Raw genomic sequence first — 21129 nt, forward strand, 5'->3', positions numbered from 1 at the left:
AGGGTGAGGAACTGGAAACCTGAGTCACATTTGGAAGGTGCCAGATGAGCACAGTCAACAAAGCACTCTGTTGAGGGCTGTGAAGTGTTCATGTTCTCTCCTGAAATCAGCAGTACACTGGGAAAAGTGATCTGCATTCTACTGGGGCGCTCTGCAATCTCAACAAAACTTGTGCAGACTAAAATCCATATTGTGTATCTATTTTCACAGGAGCTCAATGAGGGGTACATGGTAAAAGTACAATTGAGATGTAAAGATTCCAAAAACTACTTGTGTGCAAGAGATCATTGCCATCAAGACCTTGTGTCTCGTGAAGCAAATCCTCTTTCTGAGGAAGAGGTAAGAGTACCAGAAATGAAACGTTTCTGGTACGTGGTTTTGTATTCTAATTGTATCAAAATGCCTTTTTTATATTGTTAAATTTATAAGTTAATCTTCTCATAAAGTCATTTGTAACAAAGATGATAGGAAGTTAGTGTCATGGCCTTCTGTGAAAAGCCAAGCTTTGTTAATGCCATCAAGAATGAATCCATGAGCTCAAAGAATAAACTGAGACATGGTAGTAAAGATAATGATGACCCTTCCCAAAAAGGATTCTGGCACATGAACTTCAGTGTCTGGAAATATTCTTGTCATTAACAGTTTAAGGCCTATCAGAGCTGGGATATTGGCTTGGTTGTGGATGCTGATGTTGGTTTGCTTATCCTGCCAGAGCATTTGGTGGATTTTCCACTGCTGATGCCTCGAATGCTTTAAGGTACCTGCTGTAGATGGTACATGTCTCAGGAGGTGGGGATCAGGGCTGCCGGATAGACTGAGCTTTGGGGCACATTTGAGCTCTCAACCTTTAAACACTTTTCCCTAGACAACCATTGTCATTGTCAATGTCTGCCTTCATCAAGAAGTTCCAAAGAAATAACATGTTGTCCATACAACCATTCGGTTCTTGAACCAACCAGCAAAACACTAATCACTACAGTTTAGCAACACTGTGATTACTTTGTGCTGAGATGGACTTTGTTTTATTTATTTAAATTGTGTTCTTTCTTTTAAAAGTTGTATATAATTTGTGTTTATATTTTTCCTGTGAATGCTGCTTATGACACTATGTGCTTGTGATGCTGCTGCAAGTAAGTTTTTTATTGCACCTGTACACATGTTCTTGTGCACATAACAACTTGACTTTGACTTTCCAGGGTCTTGTTGTGGACCCCTTTTTGTGAGGGAGCAATGTTGTGCACCGAGGACAGGTTGATGGGGGATTTTGGTTTATGAAAATCAAAACACATTCTCAATACTGGAAACCTATTTTTAACTCAGCAGGTCAGACAGTACTGAGAGAGAGTTAATGTTGCAGGTTAGTGACTCATCATCAGAACTGGAGGAGTGAGAAAACTGGGCCTGTGTTCTGTAGGGTTTAGTGGAAATCACGGATAATGATCTATGGAATATGGAGACTTGCAGATTAGGAAGTGAGGAGGAGGTGGTCTCCCCCTTCTTGCTGCTGGGAGGTAAGAACAGAAGTGCAGGAAATGGAGGCAGTGTGATTGAGGGACCTGTCAACGTGGTCATAGAATCATAGGTGGATACAGCACAGAAACGGGTCCTATGTCCCACCAAGTCCATGCCAACCATTATCATCCGTAATTTCCTCTACCACCAAGCACGTCTCCTCTCCCCCTCCCCTTTCACTGTTCTGAAGGGACTGCTGCCTTTGACATCACATCTGTACATCCACCCGCTTCCTCTAACACTTGCCCATGCAACAGCTGGCCTTTTACTTCCCCTCTTTGCCATCCAGGTGAAACAGCAATTCAGTTGCATGTCTTCTAACCCTATGTTAATCCCGGTTTTCTATACTTCATATTCTGATCACCTCCTCCAGATTCTGCCACCCACCTGCACCCTAGAGGCAATTTACGGTGTCCAGTTGAGCTACTCAGCTGCGTGTTTTTGGGAAGTGGGAGGAAGCCAGGGCACCTGGAGGAAACCCACACAGTTGGTTATAGCGAGAACATGGGAACGCCACACAGACGGGCCCTAAGCCAGGGTTGAACTTTGGTCTCTGATCCTACCAGCTGTACAGCCCTGGTTGGAAGGAAGCCTTGGTGAAGGCAACTCTCAGATACTGATGTGAAAAGTCCTGTCATCAGAACAGGTCGGATGAAGGAAGACAACCTGGGAGAATGGAATCCTTGCAGGAAGCAGAGTAGATGGAACTGTAATTGAAATAGGTGTAGAGCAATACAGCACGGATACAGGCCCTTCGGCCCAACCAGTCCATGCTGACCACAGTGCCCACCCAGCTAGTCCCAATTTCCTGCGTTCGGCCCATATCCCTCCCAGCCCACCCACCCCCCCCCCCCCCCCACCCCATGTACTTATCCAAGTGCTTCTTAAATGATACTGTTGTACCTGCCTCACCCACTTCCTCTGGCAGCTTGTTCCATATACTCACCACCCTCTGCGTGGAAAAAGTTGCCACTCAGGTCCCTTTTTTAAATCTTTCCCCTCTCACCCTAAACCTATGCCCCCTAGTTTTGGACTCTCCTACCCTGGGGAAAAGGCTGTTACCATCCAACTTATCTATGCCTTTTTATAATTTTAAACATTTCTATAAGGTCGCCCCTCATTCTCCTATGTTCCAAGGAATAAAAACCCAGCCTGGCCAGCCTCTCCCTATAACTCAGGCCCTCCAGTCCTGGCAACATCCTCCTGAGTCTTTCCTGCACATCTTTCCGGGTTAACCACATCTTTCCAATAACAGGGTGACCAAAACTGCACCTGCTACTCCAAGTGTGGCCTTGTCAACAACCTGTTCAATTACAACATAGTGTCCCAACTCCTATACTCAATGCCCTGCCTGATGAGGGCTCACATGCTAAATGCCTTTTTCACCACCTTGTCTACCGGTGACACTGCTTTCATAGAACTATGCACTCGTACTCCTAGGTCCCACTGTTCCATTACACTCCCTAGTCCCCTACCACTGACAGTATAAGTCCTATGCTGGTTTGACTTTCCAAAATGCACCACCTCACACTTCTCTGTATTGAAATCCATTTGCCTGAGCCCACTGCCCTAACTGATCAAGGTCCCCCTGTAAATAATGATAACCTTCTGCACTATCAACAACACCTCCTAACTTTGTGTCATTAGGTGACTTTTTTTTTAAATTTTGATTTGCTCTGTACAAAACCAGCCTCTTGTCTGTTTCAGTGAATGAATCAATGATTATAGGGTCATAATGAGATGTAGCACTGAAACAGACCTTCAGCCAACAGGTTTGAGCCAACCATCAAGCAGGATTTTTTTTACACTAATCCTGTCCTAATCCATTTTCTCCCCATATTCCCTTCTGCTTCCCCATTCCTCTCCAAATACTACCACTAATCTGCACACTAGGGGAAATTTACAGTGACCAATTAACCTACTAGGCTGCACCTTTTTTGGGAAATGGGAGAGAACTGGAGCACCTGGAGGAAACTCTCTCTCACAGAGAACATGCAGACTCCACACGCACAGCATCAGAGGATGGACTGGAACCAGGTTGCTGAAGGTGTGAGGCAATAGCTCTACTAGTTGTCCATTGTGCTGCCTATCTCAGATGCCTGGATCTCGGCCTCTGAGTACACGTGCAAGAGTTACTTGCCCTTTGCAGCTCACCGACAGGTTTCACTGACCTGTTCTGGAGTGGAGATGATGTAGGTTGAAGTGTTTTCCATTTGTGGCCATACTTTAGTTCCACTCCTGTAGGAAACCTGTTGGAGGTGAGATACAATATTGCAAAGAAGAAGATTGGGACAATGGTACAGCCTCGTTTGTCTCCAACCTGCTGCAGTTGGTTCAGATCGCAGCTTGCATTCCATGTACAGATGGAGAATGAAGACCAATTTGAGGGTAGCCAAATTTGAAAGGACATTCTTCTGTATTTCTGTTTCCACAAAATCCTCTGAATCCTTTTTCAAGATAAGTGGGTCAACGTCTGTCTCCTACTCCAGACAAAGGCACCAGATTATAGATGCTGTAGTTGCACTGGGGCAGCCCCAAGTTGCAGGCCATGCCACTCGCATGCCTGAGTGAAAGGTGTTACCTGTCAGGCAGAGGAACCACTCCAAGGATCTTCCCAACGCATCCTGGAAAAATTAGTAACCTTCTGACTTGTGGGAATCCTCTGCCATCAGCTGCTCACAGTGGAAGAGGAGCATTTAGGAAGGCACTGAGCAGGTGGAGTCCCTTTGTTATGGAATCCCAGTGTACATGGCAGAAGGAACACATCGCCTCCCAAACTGTCTGCTTGCCTGCCCGCCTGCCCCATCAGCCACCACCTACCTCACCTGTGGCCTCATCAGTCCCCAATTAGCCTTGCCGGTCATCTTGGAATGCACTGCACTGGAGTGGAAACGAGTTGCCCTCAACCTGAGGGGTGGCCTTGGGGGGGGGGGGGGGTGGAAATGAGAATTAGGCCAATTGGTAAGCTGAAAATAACTGAATCCAATGAGAAACCTTAACTGGACTCTTTCAGACTTTGCTCTCGGGTGTAATCCTCTAATCTCTCCACCCAGAAACAATGCAGAGATCACCCACAGAAAAAGCCAGTGCCTTCTTTTAACTCTCCTTCAGGTTACATCAAACCCCAAGCCGCCTCTCACTGGCACACATTTTCCTTTAAACTGCCGATGGTTCTCTTGCTGATTAGCAAAGACAAACTCATTTATTGTCTTCAGCACAAGTCCATGTGTGCATAGGTACAATGAAAAACTTGCAGCAGCATCAGCATCACAGGCACATAGCATCAGATAAGCAGCATTCACAAGAAAAACAAATTAATCATAAATTGAGCACAATTTTTACAAGAGAACACAATTGGAACAAAAAAGTATGAAGTTCATCTTAGTGCAATGTGGTCATAGTGTTGCTAAATTGCAGTGATTAGGGTTGTGCTGGTCGGTTCAAGAACTGAATGGTTGAAGGAAAGTAGCTGTTCCTGAATCTGGTGGTGTGGGACTTCAGGCTTCTGTACCTCCTGTCCAATGGTAGCTGTGAGAAGATGGCATGTTCTAGATGGTGGGGATCTTTGATGATAGATGTTGCCTTCTTGAGGCAGCGCCTCCTGTAGATACTCCCCATGGTGGGGAGGGATGCACCTGTGTTGTGTTGGGCAGAGTCCACTACTCTCTGCAGCTTGTTGCATTCCACTCCCGTCACTCCAGCCTGGCTGCATTCAGACAAACGTTTGCCACTGTCCACTTGTTGGTAACAACTAGCGTCTACGCTGTCCTTCCCCAGTTTGCTCTTTGCAAATCGGGGCTGTTGAAGCTAAAGATTGTTCATTTCTTACGCAAAAAATTCAGTTGATGGGCAGTTCTCAGAAATGGAATCCTTGCATAACCTGGGGACCTGCCTGTACCTTGCAGGAAAATACTAAGTATAGATGAATTGATCTGAAATATTAATAAATTATTAAGAAATATTTTACTGACAGTTAGCTGTCTCTTTGAATCAGGGTGATGCCATTGCTACATCTCTGAAGCTATGTATCTTGTAGCCTTGGGTCTTCACTAAGCCAGCAGATGTAGATTTGGTGCTGAAGCCAAGGTTGTGTGGATTATGTGTGTGTTTTAACAGTTTGAAATCCTTAAGTTCTTTACAAATAAGACTGTCCTTTGTCCTTTGATCAAATGATTGAACAGATTTTTCCTTTGACTTAATTAACAGCACAGTTCCATTGACGGGAAAAGACCTGTCTATTTCATTGAACAATTTTTTTGACATGTGATAACCAAAATGAAAATTTGTATTTGTTGTTTAAGTAATTGTATGTGTTTTGATGTCAAAACTTCATGTACTCTCTCTATCAAACATCAGAGACTATCACTTTTACTGTCATATTTCAGAAGTTTCAAAATTACCTAAAAAAAAGCAGAAGTTGTTGGAGTAACTATTTACAGGCATTTTTTTAAAACTTTTTTTCACAATCAAAACATTACAGTTCAGACCTCCCAGCTTGAGGAGCTTTGAGCATGTAAATCATTTTCTAACGTGTTGCCTTCACAGCTGAACATGAATTATCAGACTCTCAACGGGTAGAGTATAGAAGGAGTCCATTTGATCCATTAATTCCATCCATGATTTAAGGGCAATCCCGCTAATCCCATACTTGCAGGGTGACTCTGGAGAGGGGGCAATTCTATTAAGCACATCCAGTGCCTCTTGAGTGCCCAATCTGCCTCCCCTGTTTACCATTAAACCCCACCCCTCCATACTCCCTCCACCCAGAGCGTTCCAGATCTAAACACTCGCTGCCTTTTTCTGTACAAGAAAAATTCTTCTTGTCACTTACTTGGTTCTTTTGCCGATCTCCTTCACTCTTTGTCCTTTTGGTTCTTGACCCACTTGCTGATGGGAACAGCCTGACTTTATCTACCAACCACACATCCACCATCGCAGCTGCTGCCTCTGTTCATCTCCATAGCAACGCTAAGTCCTCCTACTTCATTTACAGAAATATTGAAAACAAAAGTAGGAGTAGGCTCTTTGGCCCTTTTGAGGAGGCCCCACCCTTCATGGCTGATGATCCACACTCAGTCTCCGGTTGTTTTCTCCCCACATCCCTTGATCTCTTTAGCCCGAAGAACTCTTCCTAACTCCTTGAATAAATTGGTTTATTATTGTCACGTGTACCAAGGTACAGTGGAAAAACTTGTTTTTGTATACCTTTTCATAAAGATCAATTCATTGCTGTGCATTGAGGTAAAACAATAACAGAATGTAGAATAAAGTGTTACAGTTACAGAGAAAGGGCAGTGCAGGCAGACAATAAGGTGCAAGATCATAATGAGGTAGATTGTGAGGTCAAGAGTCCATCTTATTGTACTAGGGAACCGTTCAATAGTCTTACAACAGTGGAAATAGAAGCTGTCCTGGAGCCTGGTGGTATGTGATTTTAATATATTTAATGGCGTGGCTTCAACTACCTTCTGAATAGAGAATTCTGCAAGATCACCTGTCTTTTGATGAAGAAATTTCTCCTGGTCTCTGTCCAACGTGGTTTGCCCCTTATTCTTAGACTGGCCTCATGATCCTGAACTCCCACACCACTGGGGATGTCTTTCCTGCATTGGGTCTGCCCCATCCTGTTGGAATGTTGTAGGTTTCAATGAAATCCCCTCACTTCCTTCTAAACTCTTGTAAATACAAGCTTAATCAACCCAATCTCTCTGTATACATTAGTCCTACCAGGGATCAGTGCAGTCAACCTTCACTAACCTCTCTCTATATAGTAACATTATTACTGGTCTTTCTAATAGCCTGTTGCACCTGCATGCTAACCTTCATCGACTTCTATTCTTATTGCACTTCCTCTTTCCCAATCTATTGCTGTTCAGATAATCTGCCTTCCTGTTTTGGGCTTCAGAATGGTTAGCCTCACATTTGTCCACAGTATACGGTAGATGACGTTCATTTGCCCACTCCTTCAACGTGTTCAAATCTAACTGGAGCTTCTCTCGATCCTCCTTGTTGTTCGTGCTCCTGGTCAGTCTTGTGACGTCTATATTAATTCCCTCGTCTAAATCATCCCCATACTTTGTGGATAACTGGAGTCCCAGTGTTGACCCCTGTTATCCTTGGAGAAAGCCTCTAAAGGTCAAAATACACCACACCCACCTGTTCTCTTTCAACTGCTCTGCAAGTTTACATCCTCAAACAAAAAAATCCATGGATGTGTTGAGCATGACTTCCCTTTTTGTAATTCCACACTGTCTCTCCCAGTGCTCTGTTATTACAGCTTTTGTAATGGACTCCAGCATTTTTCTTGCCACCTATGTCAGGCTAACTGGTCTATCATTCCACTTGCTTTTTTTCTAAATATGGGGTAACATTTAGTCACTCTCTCGTTTGCTGGAGCTGTTCGAGAGTCTATGGAACTTAGAAAAAAGACCAAGTTGAGTTTATTGTCATGTGCACATACAGTGGAAAAACTTGTTGCAGCAGCATCACAGGCAAGTAGGTACAGACAACACAATGAGTTGTACATAAATTATACAAGACCAGCGAAGAGGGGTTTAAATAAAGAGACTGGGTTGGGGTGGGAGAAACATTTGAGTGTCTTTTTTTTTGCACTAATTAGAGACCAGTCCGTGGCAGTGCAAGAGGTGGTCCATAGTGTCCCGTTGCTGAGGTAGGGTTAGGGGTGTGCAGGTCGGTTCAACAACCTAATGGTTGAAGGGAAGTAGCTGTTCCTGAACCTGGTGGTGTGGGACTTGCCTCCTGCCTGATGGTAGTAGCAAGAAGAGGGCATGACCTGAATGGCGGGGATGCTTGATAGATGTTGCCTTCTTGAGGCAATGCCTCCTGTAGATGATGTCAATGGTGGGAAGGCTGTGCCCATGATAGACTGGGCTGTGTCCTCTACTCTTGGCAGCCCCTTGCATTCCTGTGCGTTGGACTTGCCATACCAGGCTGTGATGCAACCTGTTAAAATACTTTCAACAGTGCATCTGGGGAAGTTTGCGAGAGTATTTGGTGATGTGCCAAATCTCCTGGAGTTTCTAAGAAAGTCGAGGTGCTGGCATGCTGCCCTTGTGATTGCCTCTGTGTTCTGGGGCTGGTCACCTGAGATGTTAGCACCCAGGAATTTAAAGTTGCTGACTCTCTCCGCCACGTGTGCACCAATGAGCACGTGGTCTCTTGAATTCCCCTTTCTGAAGTCAACGATTAGCTCTTTGATTTTGTTGATGTTGTGCATGAGGGCTGATATTGCAGCACCTCCCAACCAGATGTTCTCACTCCTGTACACTGACTCATCACCACCTGTGATTTGGCCAGCAAAAGTGGTGTCATCGGCAGATTTACAGATGGTGTTGGAACTGTGCTTTGCCATGCAGTTGTGGGTATAAGGAGTAGAGCAGGGCGCTAAACATGCAGTCTTGAGGTGCACCTGTGTTGCTGGTCACTGAAGGGAAGATGTTGTTCCTGATCTATACTGATTGAGGTCTGCTGATGAGGAAGTCAAGGATCCAGTTGCAACAGGAGGTACAGAAGCCCAGGTCTTGGAACTTCAATATAAGTTTTGAGGGGATGGTCATGTTGAATGCTGAGCTGTAGTCACTGAACAGCAGCCTGATATACGCATTATTATTGTCTAGATGACCCAGTACAGAGGAGAGCCAGAGAAATAGCATCTGCTGTTAACCTGTTGTGGTGATGGGCAAACTGAAGGGGAACCAGCTCATTTCTGAGGCTGGAGTTAATTCTCACCAGAACCAACCTCTCAAAGCACCATTATAGTAGACGTTGGTGCTATCAGATAGTAGTCATTGAGGCAGGTTGCTGTGCTCTCCTTGGGTACCGGTACGATGGATGCCCTTTTGAAGCAGGTGGTAACTTCAGACAGAAGATGCGAGATGTTGAGTAGCCAGCTGGCCTGCAGGGGTCTTCGGCACTCAGCCAGGTACACTGTCTGGGCTGGACACCTGTGAGTTCCACCAGCAATGCATCTCTTATTTCCAGGGCCATTTGCTTCAGTATTTCAGGATGCAGATTATCAGGCCCTGGGGATTTGTTGGCCTTTAACCCTGGGTTTGAAAGTTGAGTTTATTGCAGTATGCATGAGTATGTGTAATGAAAAATTTGCAGTGGCATCACAGGTACATAGCATCCGATCCACAACGTTCACAAGAAAAACAGTTTTTACAAGAAAGAACACAATTAGAACAAAAATAAAATAAAGTCCATTCTAGTGCAAGGTGGTCAGGGTGTTGCTCTGCTGAGGTGGTGATCACAGTTTTGAGGGTTGGTTCAAGAACTGAATGGTTGAAGGGAAGTAGCTGTTCCTGAACCTGGTGGTGTGGGACTTCAGGCTTCTGTACCTCCTGCCTGATGGTAGTTGTGAGAAGTTGGTATGGCCTGGATGGTGGGAATCTTTGATGTTGCATTCTTGAGACAGTGCCTCAGCTGCGATGTGACTTAACTTTTTTACTCAAGCACCCCAACTGATGAGGGCACGTGTGCCTAGACCACCTTATCTACTTGTGTTGCTGCTCACAGGAGCTATGAACTTGCACCCCAACATCCCTTTGTACATCAGTGCTCCTGAAGGTCCTGCTATTTATTGTAAACTTTCCTCTTACATTTGACCTCCCAAAGCGCATCACCTTGTACTTGTTGGGATTCAACTCCCATTGGCCATTTCTTTGCCCAAATTTCTAACTGATTTGTATCCATCTGGATCCTTTGACAACCTCCCTCACTATCCACAGCTCCACCAACTTTCATCTTGTCTGCAAAGTTACCAATCAGACCACCCACATTTTCATCTGTGGATTTTCATACTGATTCTCCCTCTAAAGTAGGATCTGTGGAGGAGCGTTGTGAACCGAGCAGCAGCTTACTGATGATCATATTTAACAGCATGTGTGGCTTCTGGAAGTTTAATGAGTGCTGATCAACTCACTTATGTTTACTGCAAAATCTGGGCCATTTTGAACTAAATATACCAGTAAAATGAATGAGGTTAAAGATTGCTGAGTGGACTTTCCATTCCCTGCTGTGCCTCCTTACTCTCAGCTCCTTGCCCCCTGGAAGAAAACAGTTCTTGCTACTTAACCATGTCTAGGCCATTGACATTTACAGTTGGCCATTGTGCCCATTTTACATTGGGCATCCTAGCAAGGGAAGTGTGAATTGCTATGCAAGTCTAACCCCATTTGAAAAGAAAATGGCAAGGAAATTGCAGCAAGGCTGTCAGCAGTCACTGTTATTTTTCCATAAAACCGACAGCAACATCTAGCATAAACATGGAACTCCAGGAGCTGTCGTCAATGAAAGCTGGTTCCTCTACAGAATGTAAAGAACCAGAGATGCATTCAATATTAATTCATTGAGATTTGATGTGAATTTCAACTAAGCTAGTCACATTTGGCCCACATCCCTCTAAACCTTCCTTATCAATGTACTTGTCTTACCTACCAATGTACCACTTCTTATCAGCATATTAGACAAAGCTTGGGCTTGTTTTTAAATGTTTGGTCACTTATTACTTTGGTGCCCACCTTTTTTGACAATGATTTTGCTCATTTTGTTTAGTTGTTGCTGAATCTCTGGATACTCTTATTGCTCCATATTCACTGGTCTTCAACATATAAGCAAGGTTGCCTGATGCCTTACTCCTCAGGGAAAGTCACAAGCACCTCCATCACTTTAAGGATCTTAAGCCATGAGCTTCCAGTGACTAATTTTGGGTTAGTTAAAACGTGTCAGATCTTGTTCACTGCCACATTATCAATATTCTTTCTTTTCCCTTATCTGCAGCAGCTTTGGCAGTTAGACGTTTTTGTTTAGAGGTTGACGAAATTCCTTTGTGTCAGTTAGCGTCAACGAGACAGTAGTCATCCTGCCTGTACATGCTGTTTACAAAGTACTTTCCAATTATTCCCACTCTCCTGCTTTTAATTTTGTAGCATTGGACTTTTTTGTTTCCTTTTTCAGGTGTATATTCAGTTCCCTTTTCAAAGTAACAATGGTACTTGCTCCCAACATAATGGAACTTTCCAGAAACAGTTTAATTATTTTAAAACAAGAACTCTCAGAAATCGGTAAAGTGGTGAGACAGTTATATGTATTTCTTGCGGATACTTCCATCACTGTTTGCAGAAAGGTAATGTGTTACAGAAAGTGACTCTTGAGGAGTATTTCGAACACTTTGTGTTTTTATTTTAACTTCTAGCATTTGAAGGTTTTCCTGTTTATTTGGTATTTTGTTTATTTTCAAAAAATTTAGTGTAGCTGATCAACTAAATTAATTTCTTGTGCTATTGGTACGGCTAATATCTGTTTTTTAAAAAAAAATCCACATTTTTTTTTTGTTAACCTACCAAAATGCAGGAAACAGTAACTCAAAACCACTTTTGGAAAAAAAATCCCTTTTTATAGTTGGGAATACTCAAAGGCCTGCGAGAGGAAAAAGCCAAGCTAACTTTGTTTGAGTTGTGGAGAAAACTGATTCTAGTTATTTAAATTTATTTATTTTTAATTATGCAATGCATATTCTAAATCTGTCATCTGGGCCTCTATTTGTGCAAGGTGTATGATAGCCTTGTCCAGATTCTATGTCTTTTGATTGTATAATTTTATAAAGACCAAGCAATATCCTGCTTCTGTGACCGGATAAGCCTTACAAAGCCCCTGAACAGGAGTTTGATCATCTTACTTTTTCACCATGATTCTTTCATATGTCTTGTCTTGATCAGATAATCTGTGTCCGTTATCTCGTCCAGCCCACAGAGTGAGCTGAAGGATGTGTGCACGGTAAAACTCAGATAATCCAGTGTACTCTGCACTTGGGTGTTGTCTGACTGACAGGTATTCCAGATTATTGGATGTTGATCCCTATTAATAGCCCAACACTATTTCTTTCACCTGTTGTTTTTAAGGTGCTACACAGTATTATAAATTAGTTTATTATTGTCGCATGTACCGAGGTACAGTGAGAAACTTGTCTTGCAAACCGTTAATACAGATCAATTCATTACGCAGTGTATTGAGGTAGTACAGGGTAAAACAATACAGAATGCAGAGTAAAGTGTCAGAGCTACAGAGAAATTGTCTGCCTGCACACACTAAGGTACAAGGTCATAATGAGGTAGATTGTGAGGTCAAGAGTACATCTTATCGTACCAAGGAACCATTCAGTAGTCTTATAACAGCAGGACAGAAGCTGTCCTTGAACCTGGTGGTATGTGCTTTCAGGCTTTTGTATCTTCTGCCTGATGGGAGAGGGGAGAAGAGCGAATGTCCGGGGTGGTTGGGTCTTTGATTATGCCAGCTGCATTACTAAAGCAGCGATGTGTAGACGAGTGAACCCGGTAACATTTAAAAGGAGTTCAAGAGACAGCATGCTGATCAGGTTGAAGAGAGCAGGGTGACCAGGGCCCAGCTGAGTTAGAAGGGATGGCAGCAAATGTCATCTGGTGAGCCAGGTGCTGAGCCATCAGAATTTCTGAATAGTCAGAGAAGTTTTACCGTATTAAGTTGCATTATATTTTTAAAAATATTCATGGCCATTGAGACAACTTGTCATCTATTGGCTGAACTTGTGGCAGAACTGATTTGTGAGCTGTCTGTGAGTTAATTGAGCAGGTGGGCTGCATGCATCCAGACTTTGGCTTTGATCTTGTTTCTTAGAATCCTGTCTGGGCAGCAATGAAGTTTCATTGTTCTTTAACCATGGGACTATTCAATCATCTGAATTAAATAGTTTTGAACCGCATGTAACAGAACAACAGCTCAAGGAAACAACCACTTGCCACTTATTGACCAATTCTGTTCTTACTGGCTCATAAACCACAATTCCAAATTCTAATCCTACTCCCAAACTGATGACAGACTGACCACATAAGTAGCTCCTTTTACTTGCCAACTCAAGGTAATGTCAACTTGGATTTTTAAGTTCTGTGGTGAATTGGTGCCCAGTGCAAAGAATCCAGTGGCATGTTTGATTGCAGACTGGTTTTCAAGCAGACATTCTGTTAATTCTGTGGGCCGAAGGGCCAGTAGTGTTCTATGTTCTAATATCTTAAACTGAATCAGCCCTAGATCTGACTTACCTCGAGTGGACAGATGTTACCTCGGACTAGAATGTCAACTACTACTGAGAAAGTCCAAGTCGACTAAGTAAATCTAATTTAATGCATCCAATGTCATATACACAACAAAATCTTGTGATCGTACTCCCAGAAAGCTATTTAAATGAACAATTGGCCGGGGCAGTTGTCAAAAATGGGGGTTGGGGGGAATAAAATTGTAAGTTGGGGGAATTATTCCACAATTCTCTTGGGATATGTTCCATTTTGTATTTTGTTTGCTTCTGGGATGTGATGTGGGGATTTATTGACTACCTCTTGAACTGGATGACTTGCTAGGTCTTTTCAGAGGGGAGTTAAGAGGGACCACTTTGGTGGATCTGGAGGTGTATGTTGATCAAACCAGGTAATGGCAGATTTCCTTCCCTAAAGGAAGCCAAATGGATATTTACAAAGATAACAGTTGGCTCATTCTAGGTTTATTTACATGAATGCTGTGTTGAAAATGGTTCCACTGGAGAAATGATGTTGATTATTCACTTGGGGAATCCCACAAAAGGGTAGCAAACCACTGTGTTGCTGGTGATGTTACCCACTCTGTGGAACATGGATCCTTGTAGTACTTTGTCATCCAGGCTTCATTGTTTGCATCTTGAAGCAAAAAGGAAGATTTTGTTTGGCTCGCTGTCAAAATTTTCCAAGTATTGAAGTTGTTGGAATTATAGTTCTCCCTATGGATGCTTGTCGCAAGGAACGTAACCATTTGGAGACTGGTTGAAATTTATCATTAGGGCGATCTAATGTCTGTGACAGGGTAATTATTCAATCTGCCATGGTAACTTTGAGGTCTGAAAGTGAAAGAAACTGCCCCCTTGGTTCACCTGATGTCAAAGAACGTTACATTCACTCCTTACTCCTTGCTCTCTGCTGTCCAGAAGTACTTGTACTCTCTGGATGGTATTGTAAAGCAAAAGGTATTGTCAGTAAGTCTGAAGCAGCCCTACTTGTGGAAGGCTTTGTAAATGTTGACTTAGTTGTCAATTATTGTTTGGAAAGTGAAGCCATTTTTATCACTTTCCTTGGGTCAGCAGCTGTATATAGTGACAATTTAAATTTGCATTTCAAATTTATCATATGGCAAAACAGCTTTCTTGAGTTTTTTGTCCTTCCTTTCCCCAGCCCTACACTCCCCATTTGAGGGGAAAGAGCTTGCAGATGCTGGATCTAACCCTTCACGTGATCCACAATCAGATTCCCCAGCACAGCCGTGAGAACCTCAGGTCCTGCTCTGCTAAGGAACTGCACAGGGAATCCAGTGGCAGAGCATGTGAGGAATTGGCTGGTATATTTTGACCAGCAAGCTCTGTTTGTTTGTGCAAGGGTCTTGAATCTTCCCAGCACTTAAACTGAGTGATGCCAGCTGTTCCATGTGGAACTGTCGACAATACCGAGTAAAATCCGAAGTTTAGAAATGTATAACCCGCCTTCCTATTTTGCTTAACAGATCATCTATCAATTCCAGCATTTGAGAGATTGATAAGATTACAGAAGTGAATTGAATGCATTTGACTGCAGGCTAAATCTTACGTTTTGTTTTAGAAGGATAACACTGTGAAGTATAATTCAAGCAAGGTGCGTATTCATTTTGAGACTCTTTTCCCTGTCCATAAAATTATAGGAATAGTTTTCAATTTAGATACTGCTGCTTCTACATTCAATTCCACATAAATATTTGAAATAGTTGGTGCTTGAGGGGAATTAAATAAAAGACGTAGTTTGCATCAAGCCACAGCATGGTTCATTAGTTGCACTCTTGCTTCTGAGTCACCAGGTTGTGGGTTCAAGCCCCACTGCAGTACTTGAATACATAATGTCAGCTGACACTGCATTGCAGTAGTGAGACTGTGCTGTGCTGATGGCCGTCTTTTGAAAGAGCCATTAAACCGAGGCCTCATCTGTCTGCTCGGGCAAGTGTAGTATATTCCATCATGCTGTTTTAAAGAAATTCTGAATAACATGTGTATTGCACTGGTTAACATTCTGCAACCTGCTTCACTGGAGAATGTAGATACTCTGCAATTTGTGTAAGATGAGCTTTATTTCAGTAGTTTACTGTGTTTACCTGCATAGCAACAATGACTCTAAAAATAATTCATCAGCTGTAAAGTGCCTTGGGATATTAACTGTTTTGTTTCACTAATGAATGAGGCTCTTGCCATCCACAGCCTTATTGTGGATGATTTCTTTGGTGGCATGGCGTGGGTGGAAAGTTGCCAAGTAGTAAGATTCTAGGAGATAACACCTTCAGAATAAAGTTTCCCCACCTGGCTATGCCTTGTTTGCTTTGTCCAGACTGCCATAGTGAAGCTTCAGTTCTCATTACCAAATCACATTGGTTGCTAATATTTGAGCACTAACTCTTCTGGGCATTTTGTCTTGCTTCACCACTTCTCTCTCATTTAAAATCCTCATTCTCTGCTCTCCTTGTACCATAAACATTTTCTCATCAGGACCTCTTCATTAGTTTTCTCTAACAACCCTTTTTCTGACCAACTCGTTCTTGGTGAAGCTTTTTTTCCTGACCTTTCAAATATCTCCCCAACCCATTTTTTTAAACCAAGCCTTTGTGATTTTACTGAGCTCTGCTTCATTCTCTCGCACTACAGTCTCACCATTATTGTTTCCTTAGAAACCCACTTGACCATTTCCTTTATTCCGAGGAGCAAAGTCCTGAATGGGTCTGCTGTGTCACTGGTTTAGCTTTTTCTTCTAGATCTGCTTCTTTTGCTCTTCCTTGCAAAACTGCACTTGAATTCCAGCCCCTTATCTCCTCCTCCAAATCCTTGTGGACTTGACTTCTCTCCAAACTTCCTTTCCATGTCAATGTCTTTTGAACATTACATTGCATCACAAGTATGTCCTTGCTTCCTGCAGTTTCATGTTTGAATGCCTTCAGTTGGGTTTCCATCCCTGGCATGGCACCAACACTGCTTTTATTAAAGCAACAAACAAACAATGTACTTTCCAACTGTGACAATGTTATCCCTCCCCACATCCTGCTCGACATTAATGCACCACCCTGCCCTGGAGTCTCTCTTTAGAGTCCTGGAGTTGTACAGCACAGAAGTGGGTCCCTTGGCTCTCTGAGTTCACGCTGACCATTCTACCCATCTACACGATCCAGGACAGTATCCTTTGATTTCATTATCCATCCAGTTGTGGCTGGAGAATCACTTGCGATGGCCTCATTCCTTTTTGTATTCCCCAAGGATCTATCCTTGGCTCACTTCTAACTATCTGTATGTTGCTCCTCAGCAAAATCGACCCAGACCACTGTCAGTTTCCGTATGTACTCGGTGACACCCAGCTCGGCTGCACCACTGCCCCTCTACCTCTTGATGCAGCTCTGGTTGAGCAGAAATTACTTCCAACTAAATTGCGAAAGTCCTTGGTCTCTGGCTGTATGCATTGCACGCAAACCACTGACTATGTCTCTTCCCAGGAAACTGCCTGAGAGTAAATGGGAATGTTTGCAACTTGATGTTATGTTTTGATCTTGAGTCGTGTTTGTGCCGTCTGTTTTCATCTTCATAAACATTTCCTGATTTCTTGTCTTCAGCTCATTTGCTGCTGAACCCACCTTGTACACTTTGCTACCTCTGAACTTGACAGTCCTGTAGGACTTCCCTGCTAACCTTTCTAGACTTGGAGCCATCCAAAGTTTTGCTGTGTGTGTCCTAATTCACACCAAGCTCTAATCACTGATTTGCTTTGGTGATTTGTTGAATTACTTTTGATTCTAGGTTTAGGTATTGCCTCGAATTTTAAAATGTATACCCTTCTTTACAAATTCCTTCTTGATGATTTCTACCTTTATTATAATCTCATCTAGCCCTACAACCCACTGGGATACCTGCATTCCTCAAATTCCAGCCACTTGATTTGTCACCATTCAGCACTCAAAGCTCTGGAATTCTGCTCTTCTCAACCTCTCTATTCCATTAAGATCCTCCTTGCAACTTATTCCTGTGATCAAGCACTTGACCAGTCTCTCTATACTTTGTGTGGCTCATTGTAAAATTTTGTTGGACAGTGCTCCTGTGAAGGGCCCTGAGATGTTTTACTGTGTTAAAAGTGCTATATAAATTTTGTTGTTGTCATTGTCATCCTCCTCAGAATTAATTAACTGAGTTATTTTGGCATGTACTGAAGGACTATAAACAGTAAATACATGCAGTAAACATTTAAATTTAATGAGGGTATAGGATACCCCATGTAAAACCCTCTGTGAAGGTGATTTGGTTTCTTTGAATGTATGTGGGTGAAAATGTCCTGCTACATTAGAGGCAATTGTATCCACATCCATAATAGCTTGACCCTTGCACTGTTTATTTTCAGTAAGTAGTTCTATAGCAATGGAAGTGTAAAATGTGTCCTGATAAGGCTATCCCAGTACTTCCTCCACCATTTGCTCGGTCTGAAGTAGTAAATTAGCTTTTAAACCTTGCCACAAGTAGGCAATAATAGAGATTGTTCCATCTCATCTGACCCAAGTTCATTCTGCGCCAAGATACAATATTATTGTTTGTGGTATTATCTTAGGCCATACATAACAACTTTCAGTGCTGTAGTAGCTAGTCAGACATTATTTAAATGTTTTTTTTCAGAAGGCATTCATTGCTAAGACTTTTATAATTGGCAGCAAATGAGGAAGTGATATGGCAGCTGCTGTATTATGAGATATTTTTGTTTTATGCATTGTATGGATACTCACGCAAACATCATAAAATCTAGTACACTTTTCTGCCAGCATTTAATGGTATACACTTTTGAAATTGTATCCACAATTTGTCTAGAAATTTTGGATCCAGTTCAACTGGAGAACCGTTGCTACTTGTCAATTTTCCTTGCATCGTCGCTTTTAATTATACCTTAATTTAATTCAGTTCTAGGAGGTCTGTTTAAATATTCAGCTTGTTAATCTAATAATTGGAATATTGTGCACCAGTGCACAGTTGATGCCTTTTTTAGTGTCCTGAAGCATTTGAGGGTTATGCAGATTTTTGTGAAGCTGTGAATATTTCATACATTTCTTTCTGTGTTGCTAGTCTTTTTTTCTTTAGAGTAATTTAATAGCAAGGATTGAATCGGTAGTCTCCATTTTTTTTAAGGTTCTCTACCAACTTTTCCTTTCTCTTGTCCTCGTGGACACAAAATCTTCGGACTAGTCCAGAGGAGGGAGCAGTTTGTTTTCTAATCAAGGTTTTAATGCATTTATGTATTGTTAGCTTTTAATAATCTTAACGTAATTCTATTTGAGCCATGCACATCATAAAATTATGAAGAAAGTGTTTGTAGGCAATGCAGGAAATTCTGTATGGGGGCAGTAGTTGAGCTATGATGTAAAATAAAGAATCTTCTTATTTTCTTTGTTGAAATGGGAACCTTGAATCCTTCTTTCCCTCTTGCAAAAATAGCTCCAATGAGCCTCCGAGCCCGTCTTTTTGCTGCTTGTGACATCAAATTGTGATGCTGGAAATGCATCACAGGAAAGGAGCCGTACAACTGCCTCCTCCTCCCTCTCCTAATGTGCCTGGATTCTTCTGTATGTTTAAGCATCAAGTTCGGCCAGTGTTATTGTAACTAGTTTCACTTATTAATCTTTCATTGATTAGAATGTTTGCTCTCAAAAATCTGATGTGCAAAAATATGAGAACAGTTGAATTTTTACATACAAAAACATTTTACTACAGTGCTACACAGAATATGATTTTACTATGAAATATTCATTGGGCATGATTTTCAGTCTGAATTTCAGAAACGAGACTTGTTCTTGACTTTCCATGCTCCTTTCACATAATATCCATTCAGTTATTTTTCCCGGATGAGATCTGGCCTTTATTTGAAAGCTTCCAGTAATGGTGCATTGAATTTGCTGATCTAGAATTAACCTTAAAACAACATGTTTTGCCAAGATTATAACTAAGGAATTCTATTAGAAAAGCTGTATTTGTTTTTGTTAAAATAATAAAAATAGCATTTGATAAGGTACCCCATGCAAGGCTTATTGAGAAAGTAAGGAGGCACAGGATCCAAGGGGACATTGCAGTGTGGATGTAGAACTGGCTGGGCCACGGAAGGCAAAGAGTTGTCGTTGAAGGGTCATATTCTGCATGGAGGTCGGTGACCAGTGGTGTACCTCAGCAATCTGTACTGGGACCCTTGCTCTTTGTGATTTTTATAAATGACCTGGATGAGGAAGTGGAGGGGTGGGTTAGTAAGTTTGCAGATGACAGGAAGGTTGGGGGTGTTGTGGATAGTTTGGAGGGCTGTCAGAGGTTACAGAGAGACATAGATAGAATGCAAAGTTAGGCTGAGAAGTGGCAGATGCAATTCAACCCAGATAAGTGTGAAGTGGTTCATTTTGGTAGATCAGATATGATGGCAGAATATAGTATTAATGGTAGGACTCTTGGCAGTATGGAGGATCAGAGGGATCTTGGGATCCGAGTCCATAGGACGCTCAAAGCGGCTGCGCAGGTTGACTCTGGTTAAGAAGGCATATGGTGTATTGTCCTTCATCAATCGGGGTATTGAATTTAGGAGCCGTGAGGTATTGTTGCAGCTATATAGGTCCCTGGTCAGACCCCACTTGGAGTATTGTGCTCAGTTCTGGTCACCTCACTAGAGGAAGGATGTGGAAGCCATAGAAAGGGTGCAGAGGAGATTTACAAGGATGCTGCCTGCAATGTGGAGCATGCCTTATGAAAGCAGGTTGAGGGAACTCTGCCTTTTCTCCTTGGAGAGACAGAGGATGGGGGGGACCTGATAGAGGTATATAAGGTGATGAGAGGTATTGATCGGGTAGGTAGTCAGAGGCTTTTCCCCAGGGCTGAAATGGTGGCCACAAGAGGACACAGGTATAAGGTGTCGGGGAGTAGAAATAGAGGAGATGTCAGGGGTAAGTTTTTTACTCAGTGGTGAGTGCGTTGAATGGGCTGCCGGAAACAGTGGTGGAGGCGGATACGATAGGGTCTTTCAAGAGACTGTTAGATAGGTACATGGAGCTGAGAAAAATAGAGGGCTATGGGTAAGCCTAGTAATTTCTAGGGTAGGGACATGTTCGGCACAGCTTTGTGGTCTGAAGGGCCTGAATTGTGCTGTAGATTTTCTATGTTTCTAAAAACATTGAATAGAAAGAGTGGTTGCTTTAAACTGCCCAGACCTTCATTGCTGAATTAAGCTTGGAGATCTGTTGTGCATCTTGCAGCCTGCCTCATTTTCTCCAAGTACAGTTTCTTCATCTCGTCTGAGTTTCCAGAGTTGTCAATCTGATGTAATGCAATGCCATGAGACCACGTTATTAAAAATAATTGCATAAATATCCTTAAGGAAGATCCAAAAGGCTGTTAATCCTCCTGAAATTTTATGGGCCACCACCTGCTAACATTAAATCTGCATGTGTGCTGTAGCTAATCTTCAGCTGGAGACAGAGGAAAATCTTGCCTTGGCTTTTAAGTTGACAGGAATTGCTTCTCATAGGGAT

General features: G+C 42.5%; 1 protein-coding gene across 7 annotated transcripts in view; it reads left to right on the forward strand.

Moving 5' to 3' along the window:
* Positions 1 to 21129, forward strand: part of atg10 (ATG10 autophagy related 10 homolog (S. cerevisiae)) — a 202086-nt gene that overhangs the window by 27728 nt on the left and 153229 nt on the right. For all 7 annotated transcript variants that reach the window (XM_052019787.1, XM_052019789.1, XM_052019792.1 and 4 more), the window contains one exon: positions 211 to 339. In XM_052019787.1, coding sequence (XP_051875747.1) covers positions 211 to 339 — 129 coding nt within the window. The remainder of the gene's footprint in view (positions 1 to 210; positions 340 to 21129) is intronic.

This window comes from Pristis pectinata, chromosome 7, assembly GCF_009764475.1.
Source record: "Pristis pectinata isolate sPriPec2 chromosome 7, sPriPec2.1.pri, whole genome shotgun sequence".
In the NCBI taxonomy this organism is placed as follows: domain Eukaryota; kingdom Metazoa; phylum Chordata; class Chondrichthyes; order Rhinopristiformes; family Pristidae; genus Pristis; species Pristis pectinata.